At 41.7% G+C, this 24321-nt stretch overlaps 1 protein-coding gene across 1 annotated transcript in view; it reads left to right on the top strand.

Moving 5' to 3' along the window:
* Window positions 1-12804, top strand: part of DIAPH2 (diaphanous related formin 2) — a 983541-nt gene extending 970737 nt beyond the window's left edge. Inside the window, exon 28 of the mRNA XM_066356043.1 lies at window positions 7030-12804. Within this exon, the coding sequence (XP_066212140.1) occupies window positions 7030-7094 (65 nt within the window). The 3' untranslated portion in view covers window positions 7095-12804. The remainder of the gene's footprint in view (window positions 1-7029) is intronic.
* The last annotated feature ends 11517 nt before the right edge of the window (window positions 12805-24321 follow it).

Below are 24321 nucleotides of genomic sequence, written 5' to 3'. Positions count from 1 at the left end.
TTCATTATAAACGCGCCAATATTCACGTTGCACTTTGGTCACGGATTCGAATTTAGCCAGCCACAGACACACTGAACTTTCCTCTGTATTGTCCCCATCTCCGAGATTTGTTTTTCAAGCTGTGTTTTTTTTCCATGATGTTTTGTGGTGATAGCATGATGTAGAGATATTCAAAACATTCCCTAAAATACATGTTGGAAACAAAAATGCAAATTATGGAGGATTCTCTCTGCTGGGTATCCAAACATACTGCGAGGCTGAAAGAATGTAGTCGGCAGGTTTTAGCACCAAAATAGGTAGAAAAATACTTAGGTGAATGGAACAGAATTGTCCCCTTGTATAGATGATTTATGATAAAAGAAGTATCATGAATCAGTGTAGAAATTCATGATTATTCAACAAATAGTGCTGGGACAACCCATTTCCTCTTTGCAAAAAAAAAAAAAAATCAAGCAAGCAGGCAATGTGAAAACTTATCTGACATTGTCCATATTTAAAAAATCAAACTATCAGAAGAAGAGAGATAGAGTGAATGTGTGTCAAATGTCTCTGGATAGAGAAAGACTTAATTTTGTGCCTGACCAGGTGGTGGTACAGTGGATAGAACCAGAACTGTAACACAGAGGACCCAGGTTCAAAACCCCAAGGTCGGTGGCTTGAGCATGGGATCATTGCCATGACCTCATGGTCGCTGGCTTGAGCCCAAAGGTCACTTGCTTGAAGCCCAAGGTCACTGGCTTGAGCAAGTCACTCGATCTGCTGTAGCCCCCCCCCCCCCAGTCAAGGCACATATGAGAAAACATGTTCATTGTTAGGTTTTTTATAATAGAAAAAAAAAATGGGAACAACTTAAATGTCCAGCAGTGAGATATGGTTAACCAAATCATGGTATATTTATATAATATAAAAGAAAGTAGTCATTAAAAATCATGTTTTTCAATATTGTGTTTCAGAAGTTTAATGGCATGGAAAATTTCTACAATAAAATGTTAAATGAACAATTAGAACACCAAATTGTTCAGGAAGTTTGAGCTGAACATATTTCTTTTCTTTCAAAAAGTCATTACATGTATTCTGTTTTATTTTTGCTCAAAAAAAAGAGAAAACTGATGGACATGGACAACAGTGTGGTGATTGTGGAGCAGGGGGAGCTGGAGGAGAATATGGGGGGATAAATGGTGATGGAAGGAGACTTGACTTGGGGGGGTGAACACACAATGCAGTGCACTGATGATGTGTTATAGAATTGGGCACCTGAAACCTGTATAATTTCGTTAACCAAGATCACCCCAATAAATTCAATTAAAAGGCAGAAAAAGTTACTATTCTGATAAGAGTGAAGAGAATGAATCTGGTCAACTAATAGAATAATTGGCTGTCCTCCACCAAGATATTAAGTCTAAGCCTAATTCAGCTGCCACCTTCTAGTCATTCCTAGTGAGTAAGAAACTGTACCAATTCAGGATTGTCCAAATCACAGAAAAAACAAACAACAAAACCAGCCTGATTGGTGGTAGTGCAGTGGATAGGGCATTGACCTGGGATGCTGAGGTCCCGCGTACAAAACCCGAAGGTTGCTGGCTTGAGCACAGAGTTACTAGCTTGAGCGCAGGGTCATAGACATGATCCCAAGATCGCTGGCTTGACCCAAGGTTGCCAGCTTGAGCAAAGGGCCACCAGCTTGGTGTAGGCCCTGCCTCTACTCCACTCTCCTCCATCAAGGCAGCTATCAGAAGCAATCAGTGAACAACTAAAGTGATGCAACTATGAGTTGATGCTTCTCATCTATCCCCCCACCCCACACAAAAACAAACAAAGAAACAAACAGTTCTAGAACCGTAGGGCACAAAGGAAAAATATGTAAGTTCATATGAGAAGACTTCAGTATAACCGTCTAATATATCTTTATCAGTGTGTGGAAAGCAAACAGCTACTCAATAGACAGTTCCTGAAGCAGCCTCACATTTCCTCGGTTTTCTCAGCCTACGCTGGTCCAGCAGGCCTCTGCTCGCTTGTTGCGCTGGAAACAGTGCCTGTCCATCACTGGTCAATCTGCCACCTCCTGGCTTTTGAAGAGCTCTGGAGAAAACAAAGCTTACAGTAAATTACAGAGGGTTTCTTTTGATTTTGTTTCCTAGCCAACTGATCTGCATTAAAATAGGACATTTTGTAACACAATGTAGAGTGTGTACCAGGCGTACTTGTTTTATGTTCCCCTACTGGGTGTGGATGGTGCATTGTGTTAGGTCGCTGTTGATCTACAGCTACATGCCTCTGAAGCACCAGGAAGTAAACAAGTCTTCCGTGGGCAGCAGATGGACCCCTAATCTGGGGGAAATGAATAATGGACAGGACTTTTTTTTATCACAGTTTTTCAGTTTCAACCTGACTTCCTCATGCGGTATACAAGATGCAGCCATGTACCGTTGGCCTCCACTCACTTTGTTTGAGGAATCATTGCCCATCCCGGGTTCCATACCACAAGCCTGAGTCCTTTGATCTCTCTCACTTCGTGTTTTGTTTCAGCCTTATCTATGATGTGTATGCTTTGATGACAGGATTTGACAAATTGTCAGTAAACAGGAAATTAGTGGTGTGGACTTAGCCGTAGATCTAAAACTTTGTGACATTCAGGTATTTAATGGGTGACTGTGCTTGCGTGAGTGAATTTCAGAGTGATACAATAATGGGTTTAATTCATTCACTGCAGGACTCCGTTGGGAAGGTTTTTGAGATGAATGCCAAGTTAATTTATGCTCAGAAAGAGCCTAAAGCTTCTTCCTCTTAAGACAGTCGGGAAAGCTCTGACATTGTTTTGAACTGGTTAATGTGCTATTTAGAATACACAGGACCATGTTAAAGCCGAGCCATGCATTTATAGTCTCAGATATAGTGACAGACTGGGACATTGTTTTAATTTTAACCACCCTTCCTCCTTGGAACTATGTTCCTCTCCTCACCTTCACACTATGACCAGGTCACCCTCTGTCACAGCAGAATCCATTGACCTTGGCATGGTGCATATTTTATAAAGACAAACCTGTGATGACCACAGAGAATCTGTCAGGATATATGTAAAGCCAGTGGCCACCACAACGGCCGAGTAGATTTGCACTGGATTCGGGCAGACAGTAAAGGAACTGTGGAGCCAGAAAGGGGTGGGCCATTCCATTGATTAAAGTCTCCTAATGGCGGACGAGCAAACAGGCAAGGAAGAACACTTCCCTTTCTCCCATCTCAGGCCCCCATCAGTCTCAGGGCTCTCCAGCCAAACAGGCCAGGCAGAAAATCAGGGCTCCCAAGCCCCAATTTGGTGTCCGGTTCCACAACCCAGACTCATTCTCTGGACTCATTCTCAGTACTCACCCTCTGGATATTCTCTCTCTCTCTCTCTCTCTCTCTCTCTCTCTCTCTCTCTCTCTCTCTCTCTCTCTCTCTCCCCTCTCCCTCTGCATTCTGGACTCATCAATCTCCTACCAAAACCAGCTGGGGGAATAAACCCTTTTCCAGCAAACAACGGCCCCTCCCAAGCAGGAAGGCAATCCACAATTTGCAATCTGCTGCCCTGAAGACAAGCACCCTCAGCCTTCCACAGACCATACACACATGATGCTGCCCTAATACAAGTGAGCAAACCTAAAAAACACTTATTACATACTTGTTTACCCAACAGTATGCATGCCCAGCTGTGGTGGATTTGTAAAGGAGACCATGGGACTAACATCTCAGGCTGTACTGCTGTATTAATCCTTGTGTTTACAAACAGCAGACCACCTTAATGAATTCCCAGGCCCTGAGGATATACTGGAATCTCTAGGCTTTCTTAATCGCTGTAATATGTTGCCTCATGTATTAATGAAATGGAAGCAGAGGAAGATTATGACAAATCACGTTCCCCTATCCTCTAATGAAATGCTTTTGCCTGTGTCTTCCTGCACAATATCCCCTACAAGTACACAGACACAGAAAGATGCCTCCCCTGTCTTCCTCTCTCTGATTTCCAAAAAGACAACAGGCACATTGGAAAGGAGAGCCATAAACAAAGCCTGGCAAATGCATACAATTTAAACTATTGACTGCTCGGAGAAAAGGCTCTTGTCCCCACCATGTCAACCACTCTAGTGTCAGTAGCGCTGGGAGAGTCAGACTGGTTAGAAAAGTGCATCCGGTTCCACCCAGGTCTCCTGCAGCTCTCACATCCGGTCACGTGCACATCAGCTTCTTCCATATATGTTTCCAAAATGAAAATGCAGTCACCAGAATGATTCCATTAGCTCTAACAGCAATAATATCTGAATTTACTCCTTTCTCATAAGTATGATGCTAATTATGTGCCCTGACCTTGTGAGGGTCAGACCACTGATTTTTGCCCATTAATATTTAATCCCATAAATATAGAAATTTGTATTTCAAAACATGCAGTGATTTTTCATCTCTGCTTCAAAGCTGGTGTAAACCCAAGCATGAAACGTCATCATTAGATTGCAAGCGATTAAAATGTGAAAAAGATGAATACATAAATTCTAATATTATATATACATATAACCTGTTATCCTCGAAATTACACTGTGCCCTGATCTATAGAAGTCTAGAGTATAAATATATATTTTGTACCCCGAAGAGCTTTCAGATAAGTACAGAGAACTGTAAATAAATCACAATCCAGATCAGTCATCGCTGTCATTGTTTCTAATGGCATTATTTTCATTAACAAGGTTGTAGGTTGATATTTTAAAAACATTAACTGGTGATCTCTACAGAATTGCTTCCTCTTACAATTATCGCATGAACATGGGACTGATTAGGCCTCAAAAAATTAAAATAGAGAAGGAAATAAGGAAGGGGGAAGGAATGGAGAGAATGTAGAATACTTCTCTTTTGTCAATGCCAAGAACTGATTTGGACCCAGAACCTGTGTGTATGTTGCTTCCAAAAGCTTTAGTGCCCTTTTCTCTGTTCACAGGGATGTGAAAGTTTATTTTCTCATACCAAATGCTACCAATAAATTGCAGGTTGATATGAATCCACCTGTCACATCACTTAATGTGAAGCAGGGTTTTTGCAGGTGGCACTGCTCTTGAATCCACTGAGCAGTGAGCGACAGTACGGTACACCAGCGGAACTCCCAGAGTGAGTGTGATTGCCTATTTGACTTTAGTGTGTAAGTCCCTTTCTGAGCTGGGACAATCCTCTGTGATTGGTACCGTCGTTCTCACATCCAGTAGCTTTACCATTGAATGCTTATGTGCTAGCAAATGCAGTGGGAACCGTTATATTATAATCTCACTTTTAAATGTTTTCTAAGAAGTCCCAAACCAATCTGTATGTAAACCAGTGGCATCTAAGTAATAAGCCCTTTATCCAGGAATGTTATCTTCACATTTTTAGCTGAATTGTGATCCACATCACAGCTAAATATTGGATATTTTAAATATGTTTAAAAGAATACCGAAATAATCCATCATTCTGATAAAGCTCTGAAAAGAGAAAATGCCTCTTCATTTCTCACCTTTCAGAGATGTTATTGCATATAAGGCACTTTAAGCTTATTTATATTTATTGACTTTAGAGAGAAGGAAAAGATGAGCAGGAAACATCAACTCATAGTATGTAGTTGCTTCTTGTATGTGTCTCGACCAGGCAAGTCTGGGATTTCGAACCAGTGACCTCAGCATTTCAGGTTGATGCTTTATCCACTGAGCCACCACAGGTCAGGCCAGCACTTTAAGCTTATAGCTGCCTGGTTCCATGCCCTCAGACCAGGTGTTAATGAGGCTATGGTCATGGAGGCCAGTTAGCTTTCTCTGCTCTGCATACTGACCATAGACTACCAGGACTCAGTCAAGAGACACTGGCACAGATGGAAAAGATAACACAGCAAAATCTCAGCACTTCTCATGGCCAACCCTTCTCATGGGACAGACAAGATGTCTTTTTTTCATGTCATCATTTTAGGGAGGACATGAGTAGCAGTTTGGGAGGCCCCAACATTCACCTCTGAACAAAGCAGGTCTGACATTTTGGCATTCACTTTGCATTATAATCCTATCATACCATTGATTTGCTGTATAACCTTCATCAGTAAAGCAGAGATAATAGGACCGAATGAAATGGGTTTACCTCCTGCGATGTTGTGTGAATTAGCAAATTAAGGAGTGTAAAGTATTAGCATTTACTTAAGTGCTGGTGGTTGTCGTTATTTCTAGGGACAGCGGTTCATTCTAGATACAGAGTCTAAGTATATGACGTTTTTTCAGAGAGGGATTTTCACCCACATCAATTGCATTTCAGCTGCACATAAAACAGAGGTGATAATAACACAGCGATCCTCCCAATGCAGGGCTGTAAACCGTTTTCCTATTAAAGCTAAAAATATTTTCAGCAACTTTCAATACTTTAAAGCTTTGCTTTCCAAGCCTTGTGCCAACAGTTACCTCCACAGCGATTATTTTTCCCGTGACAGTTGAGGGGAAAGGGACTGATTCATGATTCATTCCCATTATGACGATGTAATGTATTGAATTTGTTTACATCATACAATCAGGCAAAGATTCGGTAGCTGGTTTGATTGTCACATATTGCAATCGTGGTAAAAAATATTCTTTCCTGTTCTGCCCATGTTGGTGTCCTCTGGAGATAGCCAATATCCAGACTGAAAACTCATGGGGAATTGACGTACATTCCAACAAAAGGCATTATACATAGATTCTTTCGATGTAAAATGTTGACCAAGAAATTTTGTTGTCACCTGCTATTTCCGTGGGGATTGTGCTTGAAAAAATTCTTCCATTTCTTGAATCACTTCGATTTCACTTACCAAGAAAAGTCATTTAGTGCTGATTGCAGAACTCTTGAACTGAGCCTGCCAGCTGCAACATGAACTCCTCAGATCTGGGCTCCTTGGTATTTACATATTCATTTGAAGTGATTTTTCAGGACTGTTTGAAACCCTCTCTTGACCTTACATCCTGTAATAGGGGAGATCTAAAGCTCACTATGTTTTTGGTTCTTTTTGTCTTTGTCTTACAGATAACAGACGAGCACCTTTGGAAAGGTCACGCTCCCGTCACCATGTGGCTCTCTCATCTAAGTGAGTCCTGATGCCAAAGAATGTAAAAATATTTAAGTAAACAAAAGCATTTGTTTTGAGAAGAACAAAACATGCACTCAAGGGATGGAGAGGAAAGAAGTGCGTTTCTGCAAGATCAAGCTCAGCAGAAGAAATAGCCTGCATTTGTGAAGCTATTGCAAGACTCCTCCCCCAGTTAGACTAACATGAACACAGTTATCGGGATTATAAAATGCGTGTTCCATTTTAGTGTAAAGATGTGCATTATTTGTTATTGTGTGTGGCCTGACGGTGATGATGAAAACTGTAAGAAATTGAAGCATTCTAAGGCTTTCCAAAGCAGTTAATCTGCAGAAATTTACAAATGTTAATCTAATTCACAGGTCACTCTCCAGCCCCACCGCCTCCTCACCCCCCAAAAAAGGAAGAAAAGGAATAGAAAGAATTAGTCAATGTCTGCTTCTGATTCCTGTTACACAAAAAGAACAGGCTAATGGAAATGTGCGTGTTGATGATTTGGAAAGGCAGTAACGTTGCCTTCTCTGTGAGACAAGTCATTCTGGAAACTCAAAAAAAGTACTGCTTCACCCCCGTCAAGTTATTTAGAATCTGATCTCAAGTGAAAGCTGATGGGTTCAGCTGCTTTGGCTGAAATTAAATTTATCACTAATCTAGAGTTCCAGCATGATATTATAGGTACTTTTCACTGCTAAAAATAAACCATAGGTTAACAGAAGAAGTTCTAGTCATTTCAACTTTATTTAAAGAAGAGTTTTCGAATTACGCACATAGATCTATATACTTTCTACAAATACTTTCTATGGCTACTTTTGAGACAAACTTCACATTTCAGTGTTTATGCTGGGGATAAACCTGAGCAGTCTATTTCTTTTATTGAAATTTTGAAAAGTAGATATTGATTCCTCATCTCGGTGGTTTATTCTATCGCTTCCTGCTCCCATGACTCCCTGGAAAGCAGGGAATAGAATTCTGGAAGATTCCTTTTGCAGGAGGCTGCAGAAAACGGAAAGGTCAATTGTTTTATCTGTATTTCTGCTCCCCTTCTCTGTTCTGTGTGGTGAGCTGAGGAAGAAATGGAGCTATATGTATGTATGTGTATATATGTGAATGTATTTATATCTCCTGCTACAGTGATCCCACAGCTCGGTGTCTAAGTGAAGTCAGTTATCACACACACTTACTCATCTAAACAAATTAAAATGATACTGCCATCAACAACTACGAGAAGAAAATAGGCTCTACATTTTTCTTAAATCGATGAGAGAGTCAGAATTACACTTGTCGATTATTTTAAAATATGCATTGAAGCAGTGTGGTGTCACCAGAGTGCAATTTTAAGACTAATCCACACTGATGGTTATTGTAAAAAATTTCTTCTCTGTATATAGCATTTAGAGAGTCCTATTTCTCCTCCAGAGAATATTGCAGACATTCAGAAAGAACAAAGGACCGACTTGGCAAGTCACCACCTGAGACAAAGCAAACAAGTGACCAATAGCTCACAGGTCCCCTTATAGAGATGTATAGTGATTCCAACTGCTGCTGCCTTTGCCTCTGGCCTGTTCTTACTTGGGTATCATCCTTTACAAAGCTCCAAAGCTGCTTCACTAGACAAATACAAAAGAATTACAGTAGCTGACATTCCCCAGTTCTGGCTCACCCTGGGACACACCCTCAGGCGCACACAGGCAAATTTTAGGGACCTCAGTTTCACGCAATTTTTCAACAACAACAAAGATACAGGTTCTACTTACTGATGTAAATACTTCATGTGTGTATTTTTGACTTCACAGAGTCATTTCTGAAATCTTCAAGGTATGGCTCTTTGAGTCTTTTGATAGCTTTTTAGGCTGTAGGAAAATGATATTTTGAGATATTAATCCTGACGAAAATTGAGGAGCATTTGCCATACCATTTTATCAGGCTGGTCAAGGTGGAAATACTGATGTATATCACCTGTTCCAGATGTGAACTTGCCTTATTTTATAGTTTGTGAAGAAAAAGAAAAGAAGTACTATTGTTGATAAATTATATATTTGTATTTAGAATAATCCCACATGCTTTTCATGCATGTTGCAAAGCCTTTTTAGGGTCTCTCATGAAGTTCCAATAATTGAGTTCAGGGAATTGCTTCCCAGACTTGCAACCGTCCTGCTCTAGATATTTGCAGTCTGGGGCTCAGTAGGAAGATATCACCAAAAAAAGTACACTGAGAGTTTAGTATAGAACCAGACTACACACTAAAGTCCTTTGTTGGGTTTATTACTACAATATGTGAGAAGCTCCAGTTTATGAAGATTTTCTTCAGGATGTTTTTAAAAATTATAGAACCCTTAACATGTTTACTAGCTGGATTAGTTTCCTTTGGCTGCTATAATAAATGATCACACACTTGGTTGCTTAACACATCAGAACTATATTCTCTCATGGTTTTGATGACCCGATATCTAAAGCCAAGGGCCACGCACCCTCCAGACGCTCTAGAGGGAAGTCTTCCTGTGTCTCTCCTGGCTTCTGGTGGCTACTGGCATTCCTTGGGTTGTGGCCACATCTCTCTGCTCCATTACCACATCACCTTCTCCTCTGTGTTCTTCCCTCCCTCTGCCTCTCTCTTATTAGGATGCACTTAGGTTGGTATTTAGGGCTCACGCAGATAATCCAGGATAATTTCATCTGAAGATCCTAAACTTAATTACATCTGTAGGCCCTTTTTTTCCAAATAAGGTCACTGTCACAAATTCTGGAGATTCAGTTGTGAATATCTCTTTTTTTGGGAGGCAATCCTTGGCCCACTATAGTCTTCTCTCTGCCCCCTGCCCCAGATTGAGGTCTGTCCCATGTGCAATTTATCTTCACTCCATCTCAACCTTCTCCCAAAGTCCCAACCATTACAGCAGTAAGTCGAAGTCTAAAATTTCATCCAGACATCAGCAGTTCAAAAACCCCAAATTTCATTATCTAGATCATCTAAGTCAGGGATAGGTAAAATTCCTGGGGCAAAATTCCTCTCCATCTGTGGACTTCAGTTCAACAAGAAAACGTTATCTGCTTCCAAAATACTGTGGTGGTACAGGCACTGGGTAACTGTTATGGGGATTCCTGTTCCCAAAGAGGGTGGGATGGAAAGCAGAGAGGCGTCATCTGTCCCAGTGGCCTTCAAAACTCAGCTGGCAGAATCACCTTAGGTTTCAAGGCCTGACTGACACTAATCCTCCTGTCTCAGGGCTCCGCCCATTAGGCCTGCAGCTCGGCCCACTGCGTCCATGGACTGAGTCTCTCCTTCTCTGCCCAAGGCTTTCAATTCTGCTTTTGCTCTGGTGCTTGGGCCTCTGCCTCTCTACCTGCCGCTACACCCTCAGGGTTAGCCTTTACACTGAAGGGTAGCACATGTTTGTAATTTGACCAGCCTGTTTACTGCCTAGAAAATTTTAGTAGTCTAACAACCTTGTCTCATTTTGTATGATCTCCCTTTCGGGCCAACCTAAAAGTGTTTCTGCTGGTATCACATTCTCAAAAACTCTGGGAGCCTCCCATGTATATCACATCAATTCAATACTGAGATGAGAGAGTCTTCACAGATCTTCTCAGATATCACCATCTCAATTCCTGGCTTCTATTGAGTTGGTTGAGTGGACGCATGATGTGTCCGTTCCTAATCTCTTCAACACTAGCCAAAGGTTGTACAGCCACACCCTTGGCTGTCTCTACCAAGCACTATCCTAATCATGAATCTCCTAATTTTAGCATCTTTTACAATCTGAATAGGCTGAACATTTTTGAATCATCAAGTGGTGGTTCCTTTCTGCTTAATAGTTCTTTCCTCAATTTTCCTTTTTCCTTTTCTATTTTCATAAAAGCTCAAAAAGAAACTAGGCTATACCTCCAGTGCTTTGCTTGGAAATCTCAGCTTAATGTCCAAGTTCATCTCTTACAAATTCTACTTTCCATGCAACTGTTGGAGACAATTCAGAAAAGCCTTCCTTATGCTGCTATATAACAAGGACACATTTCCTCTAGTTTCCAATAAACTGTTCTTCAGTCCCTTCTGAACCCTTACCAGAAGCACCTTTAACATTCATAGTTTTACCAATGGTCTTTTTAAAGACAATCTATGCTTTTTCTAGCATGTACAACAAATTTTTCCAGCTTCTACCCCTTATCCAATTCCAAAGCCATTTCCACATTTTTATGTATTTGATATCTAGCAGGACCTTACTTCCTGGTACCAAAATCTGGAGCAGGTTCCTGTGGCTGCTGTAACAGATGACTGCGAGTGTGGTCGCTCAAATCAACAGCTGTTTATTCTCTTATCATTCTGGAGGCCAGAAGTCCTAAACTGAGATGTTGGCAGGGCTTTACTCCCTCTGGAAGCTCTAGGGGAAAAGCTGTTCCTTGCGTCTTACCGTTTCTTGTGATGCATCGTTCTTTGGCTTGTGGCTGAATCACTCTCTGCTTTGTCTTCCCATCCCCTATCCCTCTGCACAGTGGTGGGACTCAAATAATTTAACAGCTGGTTCTCTGCCCTAATGACTGTTTTAAGTATAAAAAAATGATATAGCGAAGGTTGTTTATTATTTGTGCATTTAATACTTAAATAAGAACAATAAAAGAGGTACAGAAAACTAGATTATAAGAGTTTTGAAATATTCAATAACACCTGAAAAAAACCAATGAAACTGTTATTTAAGATATTTCCATATCGCTTCTTGATTGGCGTCCTCACTTGCAATATTTTCCCCTATGGACAAAACGAAAATTACTGTGGGCACTTAGAATACACTGTTGCGCTGATGAAAGTTCAAAAAAAGTAAGGAATGTCAATGTAATTTCCACATTGGGCAGTTGCCCAGGCGCCCACCTTAGAGAGAACCCTGATGACAAGTGCCATTTTAACAACCAGTCTGCCAAACAACAAAAAATTAGGTGTTGGTTCTCCTGAACCGGTGGAACCAGCTGAATCCCACCACTGCCTCTGCATCTAATCTACCTCTGCCTCTCTCTTACAAGGACACTTGTGATGACATTTAGAGCCCACCCTATTTATCCATAATCATCTCCTCATCTCAAGATCCTTTATTACATTTGTGAAGACCCTTTGTCTAAGTAAGGTGACATCACAGGTTGTGGGAATTATGACATGGACGTACCTTTGGGGAGCCACCATTCAGCTCACTACACTAGTCATTGCACAGAAATGTACTTTTCACTTTTTAAAATCTATCCTTGGTGCTCAAGCCAAATTCAAGGTTGTCTCTAAAAGTATTATCTGTGCAGACTACTGCATGCTTTGATGTTAAACAGCTGAGCAGGCTATTCTAAAATTTGGTTGATACTTTTGCTACCATGGCCAATTTGCTTGAATTGGTTCAAACTCCAAGCACTAGTGTATCTCTTCTGCCCCTTTTATGGAGTGTTTAACCAAATGTCTTCTGTGATTCATAACGCAGGCATAACACTACCTCTGATATAGAAGCATTCTTTGCAAGCTTATATGTGATATTGTGAATCTCTCAGCTGAAGGGAGAGGTGCCAGATGAGCCTACTCTGGACGGTTTTGGGGGAGATTGTGCCCACACTATTATGCCCAGAAGTATTTCCGTAGCAGCAGAACTGCGGGTTCATGTTCTCGTTTTGCCTTGGAGTAAACACCTGTCTCTTCGCAGGGCCAAGAATGACTTGCTATCTATATGTAATGCATACTTATTAATTCAATAAAGCTAAGATATACATTAAAAGGTGTGCTGCCTCTGATAATTGAGATTAAGGACACTGAAAAGGCACAAACTGAAGTCTCAAGACAGAGGGTAAGAACATTCTAGAACGAGAAGCTTCAACTGAACAGAAATACGAGAGTGTTTCTAGAAGGACCTGGACAGGTGACCATCATGGGATGTGTTCAAAGACACACATACTTACGCGAACCATAAGGTTTTCTAGAATTGTTCTTGAACACTGCTAGCTGGAGTAGTGTAGAGATGTGTGCACAGTTTAAAAGTCCAGATATGTCAGCAGGGTGATTGACATCCTCCAGAGAAACTATTTCTATAGAAAGGGGTGTTTTTGTTGATTTTTTTTTTTTTTTTTTTTTTTTTTTTTTTGGTATTGATGAAAGCAAATGGGCTTCAAATACTCAGAGGAGTTAAAAGTCTGGAATAAGTGATAAAGGATTATAGATAATTATTCTCTGAAGGACTTTCAAAAGAATATCTCATCATAGGAGGGCTGCCTTGAAGACAGGGGATTGGATGAGGTAATAACCAGGTCCATCTAAAGTATCTGGCAAGGCCCTGGCTGGTTGGCTCAGTGGTAGAGCATCGGCCTGGCGTGCAGGAGTCCCGGGTTCGATTCCCAGCCAGGGAAAACAGGAAAAGCGCCCATCTGCTTCTCCACCCCTCCCCCTATCCTTCCTCTCTGTCTCTCTCTTCCCCTCCCACAGCCAAGGCTCCATTGGAGCAAAGTTGGCCCCGGTGCTGAAGATGGCTCCATGGCCTCTGCCTCAGGCGCTAGAATGGCTCTGGTCACAACAGAGCAATGCCCCGGATGGGCAGAGCATCGCCCCCTGGTGGGCATGCCGGGTGGATCCCGGTCGGGCGCATGTGGGAGTCTGTCTCACTGCCTCCCCATTTCCAACTTCAGGAAAATACACACAAAAAAAACCAACCCAAAAAACAAAGTGTCTGGCAAGACTATTGTTCCCCTTGGAGTGGTTAGCTCTGGGAATCAAATACCATATTTCCCCACGTATAAGACACACCCTTTTCCGAAAAAATTTGGGTCTAAAAACTGGGTGCATCGCCCTGGCCAGTTGGCTCAGCGGTAGAGTGTCGGCCTGGCGTGCGGGGGACTCGGGTTCAATTCCCGGCCAGGGCACATAGGAGAAGTGCCCATTTGCTTCTCCACCCCCTCCCCCTCCTTCCTTTCTGTCTCTCTCTTCCCCTCCCGCAGCCAAGGCTCCATTGGAGAAAAGATGGCCCGGGCGCTGGGGATGGCTCCTTGGCCTCTGCCCCAGGCGCTAGAGTGGCTCTGGTCGCGGCTGAGTAACACGCCAGAGGGGCAGAGCATCGCCCCCTGGTGGGCAGAGCGTCACCCCTGGTGGGCGTGCCGGGTGGATCCTGGTCGGGCGCATGTGGGAGTCTGTCTGACTGTCTCTCCCCGTTTCCAGCTTCGGAAAAATATATAAAAAAAAAAAAACAAAAAAACTGGGTGCATCTTATACAGTGGCTGCAGATTGCATTTCCCGCTTTTTCGTGCTTGTTTTTGTACTCATTGTTGAAGACAGTGATTCATCATCAGACACAGATGAAGACAAGCTAATGGATGGGAGTTTTGACAGTGATGAGTAGTTGTATGAATTTTATGATGAATAAAACTTGACTTCAATAACTTTATGTAATACTTTTTTTTTTTTTTTTTTCAAATTTCAGGCCCCAAAATTAAGGTGCGTCTTATACATGGGGCAATATGATATTTGATTCCTGGAGCTTTTTTTCCCCTTCAGACTTAAGGGGACAAGTTCCTTAGCAGGGAGCCTGAGAAGCCTTAATGTACACAACCAGGGGGTTTGAACTCAATGCCAAGAGCTCAAAATAAAGTGGCAATCTAAAAATTGATATATATGCAAGGCATGTAACATGCTGTATAGTTTTGATTTATAGTGTGCAGAAAGCTATAGCCAAAGATCCCATTTACGGACTGAATTTATTTAGATGTCTATAGTCCCAATAGCCACACAAAAAAATACTATTACAGTTAGCATCCATTGCAGGGGAAAAACAGCTTGCAATTTCATGAATTATGCAAATCAGAACTTTGTTCTTAGTTCTCAGAGATTGGCCTGAGTTCAATTTTTAGCCATGATGACCTTATCTTGGCTCATAGAAGCTCAACCAATATTTTCGCCTATGTTTTGGCTAATTGAGATACAGAAAATGTTTTCCCCTTTTGATGTTTATGAGCAAAGCACAAGAGCTTATTATGATTGGAAATAGTAATAAACTTCAACTTGCTCTGATTACCTACAGCCTCTAGTGTGGCTATTTTAATCCCGAGTGTCCATTCAGTGGACATTGCTTTTCAGGACGTGGTTATGAATTAAACATCGCTGATGCCTTCAGGGATTTCACAGTCTGGTGGGGGATGGGACAGGTACAAAAAGAATTGTGATTCAAGGTGCAAAGAAAGAGGAGTATCAATGAGGCGTATGAGAGTTCAGAAAAGAAATAACTTAGCCATAAAGAAGGGGAGGTAAAGTAGGTATTAAAGTTGGAAGCAGGTATCAGTCTAGATTTTTTGGTGGGGGTGGTATTTGAATTGAATTTTCAAGGGTAAGTCGATTTGGAAGTGGGAAGCTTTTATTCATTCAGTCAATATGTAATGAGCCCCTCCTGTATTCAGATCGCAAGGCTAGGCTCTGGGAACATAACAGTGAACGGGCCGGAAGTGGTGTCTATTCTCAAGGAGCTTACACCTTTTTTTGGGGGGGGGGAGGGTAGGAATGGAAGTACAAACACTGATGAGCACTGGCGGGGAATATTGAATGATTCAGTTGCACTGGAGTGTTAGGCCCGTGCCAGGCAGCAGGGGGCGTGCGGTTTGGGCTTGATTTTATAAATGGTTGGGAAATACTGAGGGATTTTGAGGAAAGAAATGATCCAGCGCAGTGAAGGAAGATGACACTGGACACTATAGGTAGGACAGAGAAGGGAGAGGTCACAAAAGGCCAACTTGGTTGGAGGCTGTTGTGAAAATACTTTTGAGAAATAATGAGGGCCTCAGCAAGGGTAGCATCAGTGGGCCAGAGATCCAAGTGGCTTGTAAAGAACTGGAGAGCTATTAGATAGATATTCAGGTTATGAAGACAGGGAGAATTCAAACCTGACACCAAGATTTCAGACCCAACTGACTGATGGGCTACTTTCAACAGAAAAATTGAACACAAGAAGAGCTCATCTTTGCAGTGGTGACACCAGGGACAGGCACAGCCACAGCTCTGACACTTGGTACGATCCTATTATCTGTACTGTTGACTAGTTCATACAAGTTTTATGTACAAGGAAAATCAAGTCATAAAGACACAGAGCAGACAGGAGAACACGGTTCTGCACAAGAATTTATTCAATGATATTATAGTGATTATGGTAATAAAGACAAGGGGGATTTCGCTAGGTTGCATTTTTTCCCCTTTGCTTCTTAGTCCCATGTTTTCTCACTTTCCCATTCCCTTCTCTTTTGCTGTCAATAATCCTGAAAGGCAAAAACATTGCATGGCTGTTCAAGGAAACGAAAAACTGACAATGACCAAGTAGACGTTAAAATGGACTGATTCAGTGTCAGCCTCCTAGTGACAGGAAAGGTAGTGAGATGAAGCATAATTTATGGCAGAAGCTCTAATTAGTTCATAGCTAGGACTTCATAAGTGTCTGCTTCATATTTGAAGCCATACATGTAAGAAGCTTTGAACAATATGCCTCTCTAGAAGAACAGCAAATTTCCTGTTTTCTTATTTTCCCAAGAATCTTTCTGACTTCTAAACTGTGCCCAAATCTATTCCCTTTAGGCTAAATACCTTTCTTTAAAAATTATTTATTAATTTGAGTGAGAGAGGGAAACACTGATCTATTCCTGTATGTGCCCTGACCGGAGATTGAACGCACAAGCATTGTGTATCCGGGACAATGCTCTAAACAACCAAGCTATCCAGACAGGGCTACATCCCTTTCTATTCAAAGAACTGTCAGGTTTCCCTTCTCAATACATTCACCTGTTGGCTACATGCGACACTGAAGGGCTTTATTTCAGCTAATATGATTTTCTTTGGGAAGAGCTGGTGGATGAATCTGCTCCACGCCCTCCCCCCTTGCTTCCCACAAATACCTTTTGTTATTGTCTCTCCATTTTCCTGCAAACAACCGAATATCACATCGGGAGTTAAGTTGAAAATACCCCAATACTATGAATTTTCTATTTGACCAGTTTTTGGAGACCTATACTGTATAATAATTGAGTGGCCTAGACTTTCTGACAAAAATCAAGTCAGGATGCGTTTTACCTTACTGCACAATTGGTAGCACTTACGGCGGTGCGTGGCGGCCAGAGCAGAGGCCAGTGCCAGGGGTCATGGACCAGGCTCCATAACAGAATTCAGCATAATGATAAAAATGAAAGTGCCTTTTAGATGTCAATGACCTTTTTTTTTTTTAATGACCTTTTGACTCCAGAGCATCTGGGATAAAAAGCTGATTGCTGTGACCTTATATTGTGTGGCGTTTTGTACTTTTGAAAGAACTTTCACTTTTCATATCCGTTATTCCATCATCTCATTTCCTTTCAGTCTGCAGGCACACTCAGGTTGCCTCTGTCCCATTCAAGAGCAGTCACCTTCTTGTGACTCTCTTTCCAGGCTGCCATTGGCCACCTAATCACCAAGTCCCATTGATTTCTCTGAATCCTCACCTTGCTTACTTTCTCCTACTCTTCTGTAAAGCACATCTCGCCCTTTGACTCCCACCACTCAGAAGATTCCTCAGTCCCCTTTATTAATGGTCGTCTTCACAGGACCCCTAAATACAGGTGGTATCCCGTGTTTATTTCCATTCTCCCCACCGCCAAGGTCATCTTTGCCATTTTCATGTCTTTGACAATTTTTTAGCAGCAGGTGACTCAGATCGCTCCTGAGCCCCAGAAACACTAAACTCAGTATACTTCCAACCAAATAAGTTCTTCTGTAGCAAACAGATAATTTTATCCAGGCTGCCTGTCTCATTATGGACACTACACTTTCCCCAGTATTTCTTTCTTCTTCTTCTTTTCCAAGTGAGAGGAGAGGAGATAGAGAGACAGACCTCTGCATGAGCCCTAAATGGGATCCACCCAGCAACCCCCATCTGGGGCTGATGATCTGTCCATCTGGGGCCATGCTCACAACCAAGCTATTTTTAGTGCCTGAGGTGGAGGTTCCATGGAGCCATCCTCAGCGCGTGGGGCTGATGCACTCAAACCAATCAAGCCATGGCTGTGGGAAGGGAAGAGAGACAGAGAAGGGGTAGAGAGAAGGGTGGCAAAGCAGATGGTCACTTCTCCTGTGTACTCTGACTTGGAATCAAACCTGTAACAGCCACTGAGCCAACCAGATAGGGCCACCTTCCCCAGTCTTTAAGGCTACGAATGACAAAAGCATCTTGTATTATTCCCTGTCTCTTAAGATCTAGTGAGACACCAAAGTTGGTCTCCCTTAAGGGTTTGACCTCCCTTACCTCTTCAACCTACCCTCAAACAGCTAGAAATTGCCCTCCAAGGCCTTTATTGGCCTCCTTCAAAAGTTTGTATTATTCCCCTTAATTAAAAAAACTAGTATGGGCTTCCAAGGTCCCAGGAGCAGACTCAAACATAATGTTCAAGCCTCTTCACCATTGCTTCAGCCACGCTGTGCTGGATTTGTCATGAGAACTTGTCAATGATAAACAAACAAATGTATGATTACATCCCCAACATGCATATGCCCTTCGTATCATTTGATGTACATGCAGTTTAGTCTGGTGTGACCTCACTAGCCAACTTCTTTATTAATACTTCAAGGAGCAATGCTGCCTTCCCGAAGCCTTCCTTAATTCTCCTTCCTTCATTAAAATAAATGGTGTCATCTGTGCTCCCACAGCAACCCGTTCATGCTCCTATTATGGCCCTTATTTCATTCTGCCTTCCACCAGAATTAGTTTTCAGTGTCCTTGACTAAAGTGGAAGTTTTTTGATGGCAATGACTGTCTCATTCATCTCTGGGCCTTGCCACAAAGCCATGCTCAATGAATTAATGTGTAGTGTCAACTCTGGGTGAATTAAACAAATGAAAAGGTATGTTGGGTACAGGTAATGGAAAATCATAGCTAATTTCCTCATCCAGGTAAGAACATAGCCTCCATCATTGTCCTGGGAACAGAGGGCCTGCCTGAGATCAGCACTGAGGACAAGCTCCCCGAACTGTGGACGAGAAGTGGGTTCGGAGGAGCGCTCTCTGGAGCTGATGACTGATTGAAGACAAGGAAGAAGGTTTCTCTTCCAAGGTCAAGCTTTTATCAAGTATCCACAATGTACACGGAGGGATTTGGCTGTACTCCAATTATGCTAATATGTTTTATATACGTGCCTCCAGCATTCAGGAAACACCTCCCTAAACAATTTAATAAGTGTAAATATCAAGGCAGAGTTGTAAATGTGGAACTTATTGGTAATGTACCCACCTTGTTATTGTCTAATGTCATGGGGAATCGAACCTGTAACAGCCGCTGAGCCAACTGGCCAGGGCCACCTTCCCCAGTCTTTAAGGCTAGAAATGACAAAAGCATAAACTCACGGCCATTATGCTACCCGCTTTTTATTACATTTATTTTAGTTTTCAAAAATGCTGGATATTCCTATGAGCTTCTAGCCTGATGTGTGTTCTGGAGTCACAGAAGGCAGAGACTTTAGGGCCACAGATTGAGTAGGCTTCCCTAATAGCAATGGGACTTCATGAGTCATTGACACCCCCGCTGACACAATACACTCAATATCAGGCTTCACTGTGTGTTTCAACAGTTCAAGTTTGGGACCGCATGGGTTTCTCCATGCAAGAGATTTCATGATCTCCAAAACAGAACTTTTGCTTCCTCCTCCCTCCCATCACCTAAGCATGTGGATGTGTGTCTGTCTCTGTCAATGAAGACGCTAACAATTTTGCATGAAGCCTTCAATCGGTTGCCAGCTTGGTGGGAGGCAGTTCCAGAGCCACCTGTTAAAGTGGTTTTCTTGGCAAGTGGAAGTGAGAAAAAGTGGTCTTATTTCTCTGGTTTGAACCAGAAAAACACCCACTACATCCAGCCCATCATTCCTCCTCCCCGGAAGTCTCTTCTTCCTCCTCCTTTTCCCACTTTTCTCCAGCCGTCAGAAGGGGAACGGCGGGTGTCTCTCTTACTCTACAGAACTGAGCAGTCCCTGGCAATGGTCCTCCTTTATTCTTTTATTTTTGTTTCCTTTTCACATGACTTTATTTCATCATTGACCACGATCCTTAAAGAGAAGCATAGAAAAATTAAAAATAGATAAATAGAGCATTTTGCAGTAAGGAAACTGAAGTTTTAATAATACAAGAGCCTTTTCCAAACTCATATTAATTGGGAAACTTAAGTCCAATTTGCCCCAATAACCTTCCTTCTTTAAGTACCATATTTCATAAAGATAATATTAAAATCAAGCCATGGTTATAGTGCATCAATTTCCAAGGGGCTCAAATTCTGTTAGATATATGATTAGTACCAACAACCACCTGTGTCCCTAAATGGACTGTCAGCAAAAATGAATGTTTGGAGACCAAAGCCGGCTAGGAGAAGCCCACACTCTCCACATGGTGTGCTGCAGTGACTTCCTCCTGGGAACCTTCCTCAGGTTGTGAGGTGGTCAGAACAGCCTGAAGGACATCCCAGAGGAGCCCTTCTAGTCTATCTGCAGGCTTCCCTGATATTAGGCAGGAAACCTGCCAGACTGCACACATCTGTTGGCCAGTGAATTTGTTGCTAATTTGTGAAAAGTTCCATCATAGTCGTCCCTCATCTATCGTGGGGGCTAAGTTTCAGAACCCATTGCGATAGGCAAAAATTCGTGAAGTGACAACCTTATAGTTATTTCATTATTTATATATTTTAAGGCTTTATAAACCCTCCCCACACTTTTATAAACCTTTCCCACACTGTTATTAACCTTTCCCACACTCTTATAAACACTTCCTATGCACTTAAACACTCTCTACACTCTTATACCTACATAATTTTAACAACATATAAAATTCTATGTGGGTACTCACCAGTGAATATACTACAACTTGAATGATGAAGGTGGTGATGAATTAGCTGTGCAGCACTGATAATGATGAAGGTGATGATAATGAGCTGGATGTACTACACAGCCAAGAAGAGCATTACAGCTCTTTTTACCACAAAAATAATTAAAATAATAAATATATAAAAATAGCTATAGACTGCAAAATCCCACAATACAGTGAAAAATCCATGATACAAAATTTGATATGTACATTTAAAAAACCTGTGATACAGTGAGACCGAGAAAAGTGAATCATGATATGAGGAGGGATGACTGTATATCTTTAAGACTGGTGTGTACATAATACAATCATTTGTTTCAAAACACAGAGAGTAGGATTCCAAGACGGCTAACAGAATAGGCAGAAGCTACACTCACCTGCTACTAGCCCAAAACCAAATTTACCACTAAATTATAGAGTAATCCACTTGAGTAAGCAACTGAAGACTAGCTGAACTGAAATATTATAACCAAGGATTTATAGAAGAAGCTACATAGGGACTGGTAGGAAGAGCAGAGACACAGAAAGAGGTGGTCCTTTACCCATGTGCAGCAGCTGAGAAGCTGGAGGGCTATCTTAGCGGCAAAACTCCCTTCTACCAGGAGCAGGAGTCTCAACCCCATGCAGGGATCCCTAAAACAAAGCAAAAGAGATGGGAAAAGGAGGCCACATAGCATCTTGTGAAAATTAGAGGGCATTTGGCCCCTTTGGGAGAGAAGGGAGTTTGCTAGAGACCCAGACACCACCGTCCAAGGTCAAGTGCTCTTAATGTTACAGCACCAGCCTGGGGAATGCATTGCTTGGCCCCCTGACTGCTGGTAGCATCACTCTGCTGTGCTCAGGTCCTGCAGAGGGGTCTGCTGGCTGTACCCAGCAGGGACTTCTGGAGGGCTCTTTTGCTGGAGAACCTCTTGGCAGAGACTCACACAGTGATTGATGGCTGTTAAAGAGATGGAGAAAACGTAACCTTCGTGCACTGTTGGTGGGAATGTAGACTGGTACATCCACTGTGGAAAACAATATGGAGTTACCTCAAAAACTTAAAAGTGAAACTGCCTTTTGACTCAGTGATTTGACTGCTGGGAATATATCTGCAGAAACCAGAAACACTAATTCGAAAAACTATAAGGTCTACTGGAAAGTTCTGTCCGTTTCTATCACAACAAGTTTCGACATGTAAGCACATGTTTATTTGGTGCATTTTTATCACTTAATGTATACATACTGACATAGCAAATTAACTAAACCAAAGTTGATTCACATTAGTCTTATGTATGAAGTGATAGTGTACCCATGGCTACTGATAAAGTTCATTTACGCCACTGTAATTTTTACGAATTTCAACGAGGAAGAAATGCTACAGAAGCATGTCTGTCACATCCACCATATTCCCCGGACTTAGCACCCTCCGACTATCACTTGTTTTTGTCCTTACAAAATTTTTTGAAGGGCAAAAAATTCAAAAATGAAGAAGATATCAAACAAGCACTGGTTCAATTTTTCGCATCAAAAGATAAAACCTTTTTCAAAAATGGGATATACAAATTGCCCTCAGGCTGGCAAGAAATCATTAATAATAATGGCAATTATATTATTTAATAAAGTTTATTGACGGTAAGAAAAATTTGTATTTTGCTTTATTCCAAAAACCGACAGAACTTTCCGGTAGACCTTATATATACATTCCTATGTTCGTTGCAGCATTGTTTACAATAGCTGAGATTTGGAAGCAGCCCAACTGCCCATCAGAAAATGAGTGGATAAAAAGGTTGTAGTACATTTACACAATGGAATACTATGTGGCTATTTTTTTGAAAAAGGGAAATCTTACTTGTTTCTACAGCATAGATGGACTTAGAGGTTATTATGTTAAATGAAATAAGCCAGGCAGAGAAAGAAAAATACCGTATGATCTCAGTTACATAAACAAACTGATGAACAAAATAGAAACAGAGGCGTGGGCACGTGAAACAGACAGACAGCTGTCAGAGGGGAGGGGGTTTGGGTGCTGAATGAAAGAAGGGATTAAGCAAAAAATATATACTGCTCACAAAAAATAGGGGATATTTCAAAATGAATGTGAAACTATAAAACATATAGACAACACACAGACACAGACAAGTATGTGGTGACAACCAGAGGGAAAGGAGGTGGCGGCCTGGTAGAGTCAGGCAGAGGTAGGGAAAAGGGGTACAAAAAGAGACATTGCGAGAAGTAAAGCACATATGATGCAGTGTGCAAATGATGTTTTGTGTAGTTGTAGACTTAAAACCTGAAAGATTTTGTGAATCAATATCAGCCCAATAGATTCATTGAAAAAATAAAAACTCAGAGTACCAAATGATATGTACACAATGATACCTCCCCCCACCAGCCACCATGGCTCCTTTCCCTGGAGGCAACTAGTATTATTAGACTTTGTGTATCCTTGAAGGTACATCTTATACACATACAAATAGATATGTAAACATCCATTTTTTTCACACTATCCTTTTTAAACAAATGACAGTATACTAAAGATACTGTCTCATACCTTACATTTTTGTAGTTGATATTCTATATTGGAGATCATTCCATATTAGTACATAAGGCATACCTGTCTCCCTGACAAGGTTTGTCATCTTTTTTTCCCCTGTATACTTGCATAGCCCTGCACATTGGACTCTGCTGCTGTACGTGTTACTCAGTAAATTTTGTTTAATAGAATTGCTTAAACTATTACCAAAGTGATCTTCCTTAAATGCTCTTTTGCATATGAAATCCACCACCTCCATCAAAGCATCATTAACTTCTAATTGCTCGCAGGACACATTTCACATTCAGGGAACTTCCCAGTCTGACCCAACATTCCCTTCTAGACTAATCTTTACTCCCCAGAAGCACACCCTTCACTTTAACCAACAGGTGTCCTCACTGGAGCTTTGCTACAGGTCAGTATGTATGGTTGCCTGTTTGTGTGTGTATGTGCGCACGCACACACATATATATTTTACTCCAATATCTTCCCAACTATATACCATGAAGCCCTGAACCAGGGATTATGTCTAATGCACTTATCTACCGCAAGAAAGTGCCTATAGCTCTGAGGCCTCCAAGTGTCCCTGACAGCCTTGCAAAGGTCTTTCTTCAGGTCTTCTCTCCCTTTCCCTCCCTTGAATGTGGACTGCCTCAGGCTGTATGATAATTGCCCAAATTCCACATTTCCTTTTGCCAGGGACAGAAGACAGCTGTTTATCTAATCCTCTTTTATTTGTTTACTTGAGAGAGAGAGAGAAAAGGGAGAGAGATGAGAAGCATCAGCTGTAGTTGTGGCAGTTTAGTTATTCATTGATTGCTTCTCAAATGAGACAGGGGTGGGAGTGGGTAGGAACAGCGGGTCTCA

Source organism: Saccopteryx leptura, chromosome X (assembly GCF_036850995.1).
Source record: "Saccopteryx leptura isolate mSacLep1 chromosome X, mSacLep1_pri_phased_curated, whole genome shotgun sequence".
In the NCBI taxonomy this organism is placed as follows: Eukaryota; Metazoa; Chordata; class Mammalia; order Chiroptera; family Emballonuridae; genus Saccopteryx; species Saccopteryx leptura.
The sequence above is the reverse complement of the archived record's forward strand: the minus strand, read 5'-3'. Positions and strand labels throughout refer to the sequence as shown.